The sequence below is a fragment of the Lissotriton helveticus genome, chromosome 3_1 (genome assembly GCF_964261635.1).
Source record: "Lissotriton helveticus chromosome 3_1, aLisHel1.1, whole genome shotgun sequence".
NCBI lineage: Eukaryota > Metazoa > Chordata > Amphibia > Caudata > Salamandridae > Lissotriton > Lissotriton helveticus.
Genome location: NC_136061.1, coordinates 1,378,353,077 through 1,378,367,429, shown reverse-complemented (window position 1 = coordinate 1,378,367,429; position 14,353 = coordinate 1,378,353,077). Strand labels below are relative to the sequence as shown.

The 14,353-nt window shown below is 44.9% G+C and overlaps 1 protein-coding gene across 2 annotated transcripts in view; it reads right to left on the bottom strand.

Annotated features, from left to right (window-relative positions):
- MGAT5 (alpha-1,6-mannosylglycoprotein 6-beta-N-acetylglucosaminyltransferase) overlaps positions 1-14,353 on the bottom strand; it is an 863,195-nt gene that overhangs the window by 414,294 nt on the left and 434,548 nt on the right. For both annotated transcript variants that reach the window (XM_078682019.1, XM_078682020.1), the window contains exon 7: positions 8,834-8,995. In XM_078682019.1, the coding sequence (XP_078538145.1) occupies positions 8,834-8,995 (162 nt within the window). The remainder of the gene's footprint in view (positions 1-8,833; positions 8,996-14,353) is intronic.

The following is a 14,353-nucleotide window of genomic DNA, read 5'->3' as shown; positions in this document are numbered from 1 at the left end:
AATGCACTTAACGATCCACCTGGCTATACCTGCTTTGGAAATGGGTTTACCTTTGTGCTGGGCTGAGAAGGCAACAAAGAGTTGTTGTGTTTTCCTAAAGTCTTTGGTCCTATCGATGTAGTACATCAAGGCTCGTTTGACATCAAGAGTGTGGAGCATTCTTTCGGCAACAGTTTCTGGGTTTTGAAAGAATGCGGGCAGTTCAATGGTCTGATTGACATGGAACTGCGAAACCACTTTAGGAAGAAATTTAGGGTTAGTGCGCAGCACAACCCTGTTGGAGTGAATTTGAATGAATGGCTCTTGTACAGTGAGCGCCTGTAGCTCACTAACACGTCGCAGAGACGTAATGGCAATGAGAAAAGCCACTTTCCATGTCAAGAACTGAATCTCACATGAATGGAGAGGCTCAAAAGGTGGGCCCATCAACCTGGTGAGGACCACATTGAGGTTCCATACAGGAGCTGGCAGGGTCCTGGGAGGGATGACCCGCTTCAGGCCTTCTAGGAAGGCTTTAATGGCAGGCACTCTGAAGACGGAGAGATGCTGCCTGTTTTGGAGATAAGCCGCTATGGCGGATAAGTGTATCCTGATGGAAGCGTATGCTAGATTGCATTTGTAAAGATGTAACAAATAGCAGATGATGTTGGGAGTGGATGCATCTAGCGGGTTGATGTGTGTAGCACAGTAAATGACAAACCGCTTCCATTTTGCTGCAAAGCAGGCTCTGGTGGTGGGCCTTCTAGCCTTCCATATGATATCCATGCATTCAGGAGGCAAGTCAAGGTAGCCAAACTCTAAGACCTCAGGAGCCAGATTGCCAGGTTGAGCTGTTGCGGATCTGGATGCTGAATGTCGCCATGGCTCTGCGTCAAAAGCTTGGGCGCGAGGTGTAGCCTTTGATGCGGTACCACGGAGAGTTCTAGAAACGTGGTGGACCATGGCTGGCGTGCCCACGTTGGAGCAACCAGGATGAGAGTCATCGAGTGTTGCTTTAGTTTTCTTGCCACCAGCGGTATGAGAGGTGCTGGGGGAAAAGCGTACGCAAATCTGCCTGACCAGTTCATCCATATCGCATTGCCGTGCGACTGTGGGTGAGGGAACCTGGCGGCAAAGCTTTGGCATTTTGCGTTTTCCCTTGTGGCGAACAGGTCTATCTGTGGATGACCCCACTTTTGGAAGTACGGGCGTAGTACTGATGGATGTATCTCCCACTCGTGCATCTGGTGGCTGTACCTGCTGAGCAGGTCCGCCATCTGATTGTCCGTGCCTGGGAGGTGTTCCGCCATGAGGAAGATGTTCCTCTGAATGGCCCACTTCCACATGCTCTGAGCCAGATGAGACAACTGTGGAGAGTGCGTACCTCCCTGCTTCTGGATGTAGTACATGGCTGTCATGTTGTCCGTTCGGATCAACAAGACCTTGTTGCACCGATGTACTTTGAATGCTTTTAGTGCCATGAAGATTGCCATCAGTTCTAGGTAGTTGATGTGCATCTTCTTTTGCTGTATTGTCCATAGTCCCTGCACCGTGTAGTGGAGTACATGAGCTCCCCATCCCTGGAGAGACGCGTCCGCCGTCAGAATGATCTGTGGGACAGGCTCTTGGAACGGTCGGCCCTTGCAAAGGTTGTGTGGATTCCACCAATGCAGAGAGCTGTATGCCCGACCGGTGACCAACAGTAGGTCTTTCAACTGTCCCTGAGCCTGGTTCCACTGATGGTGCTAAGCATTCCTGGAGCGGACGCATATGTAACCTCGCGTGCGGGACTATGAAAATGCAGGAGGCCATCATGCCTATCAACTGCATGAACACTCTCGCAGGAAGCGAGTGTTGCGGTTGGAACTGTTGGATTAGCGACTGGATGTTGTTGATCCGCGCAGAAGTTGGCTGAGCCGTGGCTGCCAGAGTATTGATTGTCGCACCTAGATATTGCCGCACATGGGCTGGCTGAAGGTGCGACTTTGGATAGTTCAGGGAGAACCCCAGACTGTGAAGAAGGTGAATGGTGTGGGACATGTCGGCGGCGCACTGCTGGGCCGACTTTGCCTGAACCAGCCAGTCGTCCAGATAAGGGTAGACATGGATGTGTTGTCTCCTGAGGTGCGCCGCCACTGTCGCTAGACATTTGGTGAACACTCTGGGGGCCGTGGTCACTCCGAAAGGAAGGACCTTGAATTGATAATGCCGATTTTGGATGGTGAATCTGAGGTATTTTTTGTGTGATGGATGGAGTGGAATGTGGAAGTAAGCATCCTTGAGGTCCAAGGTTGCGAGGAAGTCTCCCTGATTGAGGAGCGGAAGAACCTGCTGCAGCGTTAGCATGTGGAAGTGTTCTGAGAGAATGTACTGGTTTAGGGGTCTGAGGTCCAGAATAGGCCTGAGGGACCCGTCCTTCTTTGGGATCAAGAAGTACAGGGAGTACACCCCTGTGCCTTCCTCCTCCACTGGCACGAGCTCTATAGCGCCCTTTTGCAGCATGACGAGAACCTCCTGCTGCAATAAGCGCAAATGCTCTGTGGACATAGGACGGTGTTTTGGTGGTATGTTGGGTGGAGTGGATGTGAGCTCCAAACAATAACCGAACTGGATAAGTTTCCTGACCCACCTGTCTGTGGTGATGGATTTCCAGACTGGCAGGAACTGCTGGAGTCTCCCCCCGACAGGAGTGGAATGGTCGGGGGGCAGTGACAGGGCGTCACTGTTTCTTGGAGGCGGAGGAACGGGAGTTGTTGTTGCCTTTGCCTCTGCCCTTGGCGTTGTTGCCCCGATAACCTCCTCTATTTTATTTGGGGTGAGGATTGCGCCCCACCTTTATTGAATTGTGTTTGCTGGGACATTTGGCCTCTGGAAACACCCCTATTGCCTGAGCGACGAAAAGTGCTCCCCCGAAACTGTTGGGATTGGAGAGCTCCCATGGACTTGGCAGTTTCGGTATCCTTTTTTATTTTTTCCAAGGTGGTATCCACCTCAGGACCAAATAATCTGTCAGGGTTAACTGGCTGGTTGAGGATGGTAGTTTGGATCTCAGGCTTAAATCCAGAGATCCTGAGCCATGCTTGTCGTCTTAACATCACACTGGTGTTAATTGCCCTGGCTGCAGTATCCGCAACGTCCAGTGCACACTTAATTGAAGCGTTGGAGATGAGCTTCCCTTTTTGGATAAGCATCTCCGCAGCCTCCTTATATTGGTCTGGGAGATGTTGCAACAGGGTCTCTAGTGTGTTGTAGTGTGCCCTGTCGTAGCGTGCCAAGAGCGCCTGCGTGTTAGAGATACGCCAGATATTGGCCGCTTGAGCTGCTACCCTCTTTCCCGATGCTTCTAGCACTTTGGACTCTTTATCCGGGGGAGGAGCTTCACCAGTGGTTTGCGAATTCGCCCTCTTGCGGGCATTAGAAACGACCAGGGAGTCCAATGGCAACTGGCCCTTGATGTAGGTGGGATCGCCAGGTGCCGGACGGTATTTCTTTTCAATTCTAGGGTTGACCACCCTTGCCCGTGTTGGCTCTTTGAAAATGTCCGCAGCATGTTTGAGGACCCCTTTCAGCATTGGGAGGGTTTTCACAGTCTTTTCAGCTGTTGAAAAAGTGTCAAAGAGAAAGTCCACCTCCACAGGGTCAGCATGGAGCTCAACGTCGTGGTTTTTAGCCGCCCTTTCAATCAAGGGATTGAATGCCGCAGAATCCTCAGTGGGAGACGTTTTGATGTTGTATATCTGAGGGTCGAGGGCGGGTTGCTGATCCCCCTGGTCACCTGTGTCCACCCATGCGTCCTGTTGTACATCAGGATCTGTGTGGGCCGGGAAGCTGTATTCCTCATCTTGATCCCCAGCATCCTCGGCATCGGAATAAGTTGGCGAGGGCGTGGCAACTCTTTGAGTCCGAGGAGTCAGTGGTTCGACCAAGACCGGTGAATCAGAAGCAGGCCTTTTGCGCTTCAAAGCAATGGTATAGGACTCCAAAGGCGTCGTCGCCGTGATTTTCCGCTTGTAAAGCGTAAGCTTCCCAGTGTTGGCATCGATGAAACGTTCCGACTGTTCCTCCAGTAACGGTGGTCGATGCGTTAAGCCCCCAGCCGGGAGAGTAGGCGTCGACCCCAGAGTACTGTGCGTTTTCGCTTCGGGCGCCGCCCGTGGTGCGAAGGCCTTCGGTGCCACCTTTGGCGGCAATGTGAAGAGGAGTGGCGTCGATGACTTGGAGGTGGGGACCGACTGCTTCGGTGCGGAAGGCGTTTTAGGGTCTTCTGCTGAGGCCTTGTCCCTGATACGCTTGAGGGAGTCCGAGACCTGCTTTGTGAAGGAAGCGGACGGCTTCGCCGATACGACAGACGGCCTCGGTCCAGCAACGTGGGAAGACTCGAGCGTCGATGACTTGGGCTGGTCGGTCCGAGGCTTGACAGTGCTGGTGTCCTGAGCAACCGCTTTAGGGGCACCAACCTTCGGCTCAATGCCCTTGCCGGTCTTCGGCTCGACCCCCTTTGCGGCCCTCGGCTCCGCGCCCTTGCTTGTTTCCGGCTCGACGCCCGACCCGGACTTCGGCTCGACGCCCTTGCTTGACGGAGTCTGGACGGCCTTCTTGGGCTTCTGCTCGACGCCTTTAGTCTGCTTCGGTTGGACGGATTTCACCGACTTGGCTGTGTCGACAGTCTTCTTCGGCTTGGGCTGTCCCGACACCTTGGAAGACGAGGGCGTCGACGGTGGAGCAGAAGGTTTCGGTTTTGAATGCGTCTGAACCACTTTAGGTAGTGAGGACACCGAAGGTTTCACTTTCGGTTTCGATTTCTGTAATGGCGGCTCCGTCGAAGTGTCCGTAGCCGGGCCGGAAGGCGGGGCCGTGGATTGTGGTAGAAGGTCTTGGGTAAGGCAGATAGGCGATCCCTCGACCTGAGCCTTTGTAAGTGTTCGAACGGGGCATAGCTCGTCCTCTGAGCTATCTTCCATGGCCCCATAGGCCTCATCGTCGTCTCCTACCTCGTCGACGACTTCTTGTACGGGTAGGCCTTCGACATCCACTTGATAGTCGTAGTCGACTTCTTCCGCTGGAGGTGAAATCTGAAGCTGAACGTCCTGTTTGTCTGCTTCCTCGCTGTCGAAGATGTCCACCGGTGCCGGGGCCGACTGCCGGGCCTCCATGCGCGCCACGCGCCGAAGCCGAATCGTTTTCTTCTAACGAAACCTGGAACAAGCCATACAGTTGGCTTCATCGTGGTCCGGCAATAGGCACTTGTTGCACACCGGGTGGACGTCGATGTGCGGGTACTTCGATCCGCACACGGGACACTTCTTGAACGGGCTCCGTTCCATGTCGCGTCGTCGAGGGTCTTGCTGCGTCGACTGGGCCTCGAGCTCCAAAGAGTCACGCGACTCCCTGGATGTTGAACTCGGAAGGCGAGTCCGAACAGAACCGGGCACCGAACGCAAACAATACCGACGATAAGAGACAAAAAGGCCTTTTGGCCTCGAGAATATTGTCGATTCCGAACTGAGAGAACGAAAGTACATCCGAACCCAATGGCGGAAAAAAACAATCTTGGGATGGAGTCGATGCCCATGCGCACTGTAGTCCAGGGGAGGAGCCACCTATCTCGTGATACTTCGAAGACTCTTCCAGGACAACAATGTGCAATCATCCGGACCCAACACTAGGCGGCGATCTATGCTATAGATATGAATTCAGCAGCCCACATGCCTCGAACCTCTCTGGTTAGGAAAAGTCCAACCCAATATGAGTTGGATACGGAGGGCCAATGCAAGTTGCTACACTGAATGTAATGCTCATTTACATGCATTACTGTGAAAAAGGTGTGTTTAACAAAAGAAAACAATCTGAATAACAACTGGATTTGATGCATTTCTCAAAATCGAAATTAGCTCGACTGACAAACATTTTGATTTACTGCCCAAATTTTAGCAACTAGACTGTGCAGCAAAAACTGACAACAAATGAATTAAAGCAGATAGGTCAATATCATGAATCTTTAAGAGAAATCTTAAATCGGAGTGGTGGCAAATGGATCCCCTGGCTTCGCCATGTAAAATTCTGGTGTAATGCGCTGAGGTTGATTAGTTTGTGGGAATTTACGGAATGATTAATAAGAATGATTCTGTCATTGTGAAAGCCAAGTACTGGGCTCTTGTAGTAGGCCGATATATGTCATATAGATCAGCGTATGGTATTGGGGGTGTGCGCGGGGAGCACTCCTAATAATATTAATCTCAAAACCTTTAATCTACTGGTGCAGTGACTGATAAGGGTTGTCACTCCTTGTTTGGATAAACTGCAGTTAAGACTAGTCACAATGGATAGTCCAGTCACGCACTGTTCACATGGTGTTGTATCACACCTTAAACTATATTCAAACTCAATGCTAATTCTTCAGTTGCTTTGCATTCTTTTTAATCTTTTAAACACATCCAAAAAATCATGTTTTTAAATCACATGTTACAAATCAATATCATCATATTGTGTAAACTCAATGTGTTCATTTATACACTGTTTCATAAACTATTTCAGCAATTTTTGTTTGATATTTGAACACAACACATCTTAATTGCATGCCCGATGCATTTCAGTACTCAGATGGTACCTTCTTCAGGGGCCACTCCAAAAAGAAAAAATAAACAGATTTTTGAAAACTGTTATATGTACCCATGGGTGCTGCTGTTGTTTCTTAATGTAATATGTGTGTTCGTACCTGTGGTCACTTCAGTTGATGAGTAATATATATTGCACAAGAGTGGATGCGTGCATTTTCTGGTTCAACTGGCGGCGAGTCAAGTATTCTAATTGTTTGAGTTGTTGACTGATTGAGCTCCCATGGGCATCTTTCGTGCGTACCTCCTGAATTAAGAATACTTGACTGCAAAGCAACTGAAGAATTAGCATTGAGTTTGAATATAGTTTAAGGTGTGATACAACACCATGTGAACAGTGCGTGACTGGATTATACATTATAGATCAGCGGGGCATCTGACAACTGAGTTTTTAAATATCAAACCCTTTCCTGAGTTTGAGCCTTTCTATGACCAGATCTCACCACCTATGGCGAAACGTCTCTACGTGAGATTTAGATTTGGCTGTTTACCCTTAAGGTCATTTAATGTATGGGAAACAAACATAGATACAACTGCATGTCCAGCTTGTGATTACGCTCAGGAGACTGTAGAACACATCCTCCTTTTCTGTAATGTATATCATAACCATCGCAAAAAGTGGATCCGTCCCATATATTAGACAATATAAGGTGGCTCTAAAATATGTTCCCACACAACTTGTTTTTGCTGTAAGCACTGAATTGTAAGTGTAGCCATGATTTGTTTTAATCATTTTTCAACCTTGGAACTCTTATAGAGGAATGCTGATTACCCGAGACACACAGCACTTTATGACTATGAGTTGTAGTTATTTGAAGATAACTGATTATTATGATATCTGATGGTTACTGAGGCACTTATTAGTTATAGATTTGATAATGTAAAATGTATATGTTTTTATTGATGGATATTTTATACTGTTCATGTAATTGCACAAAATCAGAATATTTAGGGATCACACTGAACAGCAGACCTTAAATATATTTTAATTAGAAGATACGAATTCATTATTGCCAATCTTGATGAATCATGTTTGATCAGGTCTGAAATATGAAAACGAAAATCATATTCCATATACTGGAAGATCATTTGATTTTGCTTAAAGCAATCTTATTCTATTACTGTTTATATTAATGGCGTTTTAATTTGAACATAAAAAAATGTTTTTATATGTTTTTATTGTATTTAATACTGTGCCCTTTAATGGTCTTAAGACCAAATAGAGTTAAATTGAATTAGAAATTGAAATTGAAATTAAAGCAGTATCAGGTCCAGTACAACAGTACTGTGCAAAGAAAATCACAAATAAAAGTACTGCCACAGAGCGCGCAAATACACTCGTTGAATGAGTCGAGTCAGGCAACAGGTAATTTTACATTTTGGTACAATATTTGCAAAGGTGCAGCTACCAAATATCACTTGTGGAAATCTTGGTAATGCAAGACTTGTCGGAAAATACTGCCTTTGGGTCTTTCATTTTGAAGACGTACAACAGAGACTTACCGCACCACCCATAACACCTACGAGAGCCTGTGCAAGTACCATCTATGACCCCCCATTCAGATGTACAGCAACACAGAAACAAAAAACAAACACTGCTCGCCTTCATCAACGAACCACCCACTACCACTTTCTCCAAAAAGGAAAACATTGAAAAACACAGTGCAAAGGAAATTTATCAAACAACTCAAAAATTGCTGTAATCCATCCACAACACACAATCATAATCCTACAATACGACCACATGACGTGGGCCACAGTGCATAATCCAGTATGGCCTCTCTACCCTGAGGAACCAAGCAGCTCCTGGGACTGAACAAAGGCCACGGCACCCAGTCCGCCACTAAACAGGCACAAGAAGCAGAAAGTACTGTGGAAGGTCTGTGGAAACAGAAACAGGGCTGCAGCACAGTGACCTGCAGAGCCTTCGCACACCCAATCCAAACAGCAGGCCCAGTGCATCCCAAACCCAAGCAAAGAAAACGAAAAAGACTACCACAAATGCAACCTCTCCCTGATCCACAAACTTCATAAAATGCTGCACCTCCCAATTGTTTGCCCTAATTTATGTACAAGTATCCCTGTACCTTTCTTCAAACTCCCATTGTTGTGTCAAAAAACAAATCATCTCTTGTACAGCAGGAGCAGTGCACGAGGGGGCCCCACTTGCATTAAGGCAATGGCATTTAGTTTAGTTATACAAAGATTCATAATGAAAGTAACAACAGAGTGTAGCCAACCTTTTTTCTTTTTCTCTTGTCAAGGCTTTGCTTTTCTGCTAGTGACTTAATTGCTTCAATCCATGTTGTGTCCATTCTTTTTATCCGTAGCATCATCCATCGGAATTCTTCACGTCTTGACATTACGTGGTACAACTGCTCAAAACTGGAACGAATCTCCGCCTGCAATCATCAGAAAGGAAAAGGTATAATAAATTGGCCAACATAGATGTCTACACAGTGCCAATTACAAACTGGATTTAAAGGAGAACTTTAAAAAAATAACAAATATAATTCCTGATCTCCCCCGAAGTACCCCATAGCACTATCTCCAAGACGTTTATTTAATTTATGGGGCCGGATGAGGAGTTTGTTACCACTGGAGATGGCCAAGAACTTCTTTTACTCGTTGCCATCTTCTTCCTTCAGTCTCTCGGACTCCTCTCCAGTCACATCACTTCAGATGCTGCAGATATGGCAGAGCTCACTGGAGAGGACTAACTCTCCTCACCGGGGCTACTTTGCAAGCACAAGGCCAAAAGTTGTCCGACTCTTTCTTTAAGGGCCTGGTTATCATATGTAGGACTGACAAGCCCTTCTAGCCCAGGATGAGGCCGACTTCAGTATTGAGAAGACGAGCTGAATGAGGGAGCTAAACAGTATGGCAATGCTTCGGAAAGAAATACTATTTGTCACGGATAAATAACAAAGGTTATACAAATAAGTTTTCCTTCAAAAAAAGGGCATTATCGCCCAACATTAAATATGAATATTAAAACTTAATTGAACATTCAAAAAGACAAACGAAAGTTGTTGGAGTATCAAACGTGACACAATAGATCGGCATGAGAGACATCTGATATGCCTCCAATTTACCAGATGCCTAATGATGGCAGCGCAGGAGAAAACTGCACTCTGCACATCCATGCACCATGTGCCAGGTGCATGGATGGGGGGGGGGGCACTACATGTGCCCTTCCAGGCCACTTAGTGCACAAGCAGGGCCTATGAGGGGCCCTGCTTGGGGCTCTCAAAATCCCTTTACGTCTGCCTTTTTATGCCAGTGGGACTGCCTTGAACAGGCATTCATGTGGTACTTATGGCCCTGTAAGAGACACCGAGAAAGTAGAGAACATGAAACTCCACACCTAATCTGGGCAGAGGTGTAGACAGCTTACCATTAGTTTGAAAATGTACTGTAAACATGCCTGTGATAATGTAGTGGGGGGAAGAGGAGGCAGTATTGCTATAAATGTTCTAAAGACATTTTAAGTGTATCTCCTGTATAATGGACTCTGCTACTATAACCACTGTTTGATACCTTTGCATTCAACGGATGTTATCGTCGAATGGGTTACACTTTGTTTTTTCAGAATATAATTAAAATTATCTGGAGAAACTACTTAGATTACCTCCATTTAGGGTGCCTTTGATAAGATGAACATAAGGCATTGGAGGTAGTGGGATGTTAATTTTCCCCACATCTCTTCATCAATATTTTTTAGCGAGGCAATCAAGCCACTCTGGGTCAGTGGACACCTTTAGGACTTACAGATCCCCAAGCTATCCTTCTCCACCTATAATTAAATATAGTGGAGCTGTACAAGACAAAACATTAAGCACTATCCTACTTTATTTATTGTTCCAACAATTGCCATACAATATAAAAACAAAAAGGTGCATTTTACAATATCTGTTATAAAATCGTACACAAAAAATAAGGTTAAAACTACTCTATTACCCAGAAAAAGCTCACATAATCCATCAATCAACTCTTTAACCCTATATCATTAGTATTAGGAAAGATGATGACCAATACTGACCCAATACAATAATGTTGATAGAGCAGGAAAATTTTGCTTAAAATAAGTGTCGTAATTTGCGCAACTTATTAACATGAGAATGCTTAAAGAATGAAATAAATGAAAACGTACCCTTTCTTAAACGTGCAAATCAACATGTGGCATGTTTTTTTTTGGGGGGGAGGGGAGTGAGCGCTAATTTCTATAGTAATTACACTGTCAAGTCAGACTAAGCCTCATTTATTTCTCTACCTCTTTGTTTCCTTTAACTTCTTAAATAAACGAATGCTTTTAGCAGATGCTAAACTGTGCTGTATTAGATAAATAATTCAAGTTTGATTTAATTAGATATGTCATCTTTGTAGAGTGTGCAGTTAAAAAAATGTATTTTCTTTCTTTCCTAAGCTACATGTTCTCATTGTATTTAGTTAGAATTTTGCTGCCACATATTCACTGTACTGAATGCTAAGCAGTATATTAAAACAATGGTGCCTACATGCAAACGTGGATCTCATGACTTAATTCAGTAAACTTACAACTAGAATGCTTCTGCTTTAGCAATAGCTAATTGTCATGCAATGTAGTTTGAGTTCCCTGCAGTCTAAACTATTAGCTATTCAGAGTGAATCTAACACACATGAATGTTAGCAACTAAGTAGACATTCTGTAGATAATACCTTGCAGACTTCGTAATTTACCAGGAGAAAGAAGTAGCAGACCAATGGACGATCCTTTTCCATTGGTTCGAGCTGACCTAACACCGGGATGGATGGAAGCATATGTTTTTGTGTTTAATATACGTGTGCCTAATTAAATTTACAATACCTTCTTCCTTACAGCACGCCAAAGAGCTTTATGCTGCCCAGACTGGTTCAGGCGATTTATTCTGTGACCATCCTTTTCCTTAGACTTTTGTCCTATTCGCAGTGAGGTACTACTGACGGCGATTTCTGTCACTATGTGAGAGTCTAATTTCTTTAATGGTTATAACTACTTCTGTGACTACTTTTCTAGCTTAACGTTAAACAGTTGCAACTGCCACGGTTTGCTGATGCTGTTTGAGAAAGTTAACTCGGACAAGCTTCCAGAACTACTTTTCATGAGAATTTCAAGTACAATCAGATTCTATTTCAATGCTCCTCTAAATCTTGCTCTTTTCTGAAAGGACGCTTTATGGGTTCTGGTAGGCTAGGATCTGCAAGAGTTGAATAGGAACGTAGCTAATAGTTCCTTTATGGAACACGCTGTAATTTGTTTGATTGACTCACCATCATTTTTTGGATATTTCTGTAACCCGATTTATCTAGTTTCTAAGTTGAATTAAGATACTAAAAGCAAAACTTTTAACAACAAATAAGGTTTTCATACTAAATTAAATCTCTCATTATTGACTAAACATAATAAATGGTGTCTATTGAGTTGTTGTGGATTTATGCTCTATTCTAAAACGGTGGCAAAGATCCTGTCAACCTTAAGAAGAACAAGGAGGAGACCACCTTCGTAGGTCACAGGTTGAACTGATTTAAATAAAAAGTTACCCTTAACAATGATTGCACCTTATTGAAACATGGTAAGTAACATGGGTTCTGGATATGTGCACTTTACTAGGTTCCTCTGTAACAGTGGTAAAGAGGATTGGACATGGCATGAAACTAGTAGGGGAAAATGTACATGCAAATCACCTTCAACAGATATTCCAGATACCAATCTGATATTACACAGACAAAGTTTAGGTGATCTTTATTTGGTTTACTTATAAGAGCTGATTTACCTCCCCAAGATATACTAATCTAGAACAGGTGCCAGGATACAAAATCCATCTTCAGGGAATAGGAGAACAGACCCCCTCACAACAGTGTGCAACTACTCTATGACACATTATCATTCTATGTCCTCCATAGAGATTCCTGACTGGTATGCCTATAGAGTGCCAATTCAAAATGCCCATAAAAACCTGCCAGCTCTGCCCCTTCCCTTCAACCGCGATTGTAGGGAGATATTTGGCAATGGCTGACAAAGTAATATTTCGAGTGACATTTGTTCTACGATTCTGAGCAGGTGCTTAGAATTCAGAAGTTCACCAGCGGAATCTATGAATAGATGAAGATCACCAGAAACTCATCAGAGAAATTTAGCATACCTTTGACATCTGGAAGTGCAAGGAAAAAATCCCACAATACAGGTTTAGAGACTAGTATCTAGAAAATGATCCAGCTATGTGCCACTAAATAAATAGAATAATAATAGATGGCTGAAAGTAAAGGGATTAGCTCCAAATTAAAGTCGGCGAGGTGACATGTAGACCTTTACCATTAGTTTATTAATTAAGTACATTTCTGAATCGTCAAAAAATTGAACATAGCATATCACAAACTGGTCTCAAACAGAAATCTAATACCAGTCTGGCACCAAACTAGGAAGAAATGACTGGTACATGCTACATAATTTTAATAAGCATTTGCAATGCAATAGGTCTCGCATTCGCGAGAGTTAGGGCTATTGGCATTGTAAATGACAATGTCTTCAATCTATGTGTTTTGGTATGGAGTGGAGTGGATGTATGTGATTTGACGTGGAATTATGTGGGTTGAATGGAATTGTTAGCTGTGGAATTGTGTGGGATGGTATGTGGTATGTAGAGTATTTGTGTAGTGGGATTATGTGACATGGTGAATAGATAGGGGTGAGAGCTGCACAGAATAGATAAAAAGTAAGATAGAGAGAGATAGGAAGTTTCTGCACAAAGTGGTGAATAAAGTCTAGATAGAGGAGGTTCTCAGGTGGTGCTGAGTGATACGTAGGTGGTGCTGAGTGATACGGAGGTGCTGGAAAGAGAAGGCGAGTTGTCAGCATGCCCTCCTGGATTTGCCAGGAGATCTGCCAGATGTCAGTGAGCTTTGCTACTTTTCCCTTTGGTTATTAAGAAGCCAATCCTTAATGCTCCTGGCCATTATACTTCTGAGTGTCTATGAGCTACTCAAAACCTGCTTCATCAAAGAGGAACGCTTAACACAATAATATAAACAAGCAGCGAGCCATTAGTGAATATGTTTTAGACTAAGGATCTGCGTACTCCGGGCTGCGTTCAATGGGCTGCATCCACACTTTCCTCAGCGCTGCTGTTCCACCAGGCAGGATAAAAGCCAGAATTCCATGTGGAAATGTGGTCGCTTAAGGTTCCGAGTGATGTAGGACACGAAAGGGAAAGATGGGAAGCCATTACACTGGAAGGAGCCAAGCCACACACTAGTAGCATAAAACACCAAGGAATCCGGAAGATGACCTCTATGTGCAGTGTTTGCTAATAGAGCACGGCAGGAGCAAGTGCAAACTCAATGTACAAGCCCATTTCCAATTCTTCTAAAAACATGCCAAAGAAAACAAGGGAGGAGGGTGGGAAAGACTTCGGAGAGCTGTGGGGATGTTGAATAAAATCACGAGGAGTGGGGGGATGGTGTGGGAGGGGCACTGTAGACCCTGGAGCTTGGGAAAATGAGAGAGCCCCTGCACACCCCACAGAGCCCGACACTCGACTGCATAAGAGGAAAGTTTACCACAGATTACGATTCTTACCTATATTATTAGTTCAGACTTGGCAAAAATGGAAACATGGCTTCCCTCTGCCCTGACAGTAGATGAAAATCACACATGCACACATACAAACACAAGAACCGCAGATATACACACACTCTCAAGTCACACATGTGCAGATACAAACACACGCCCCACAGATCCACAA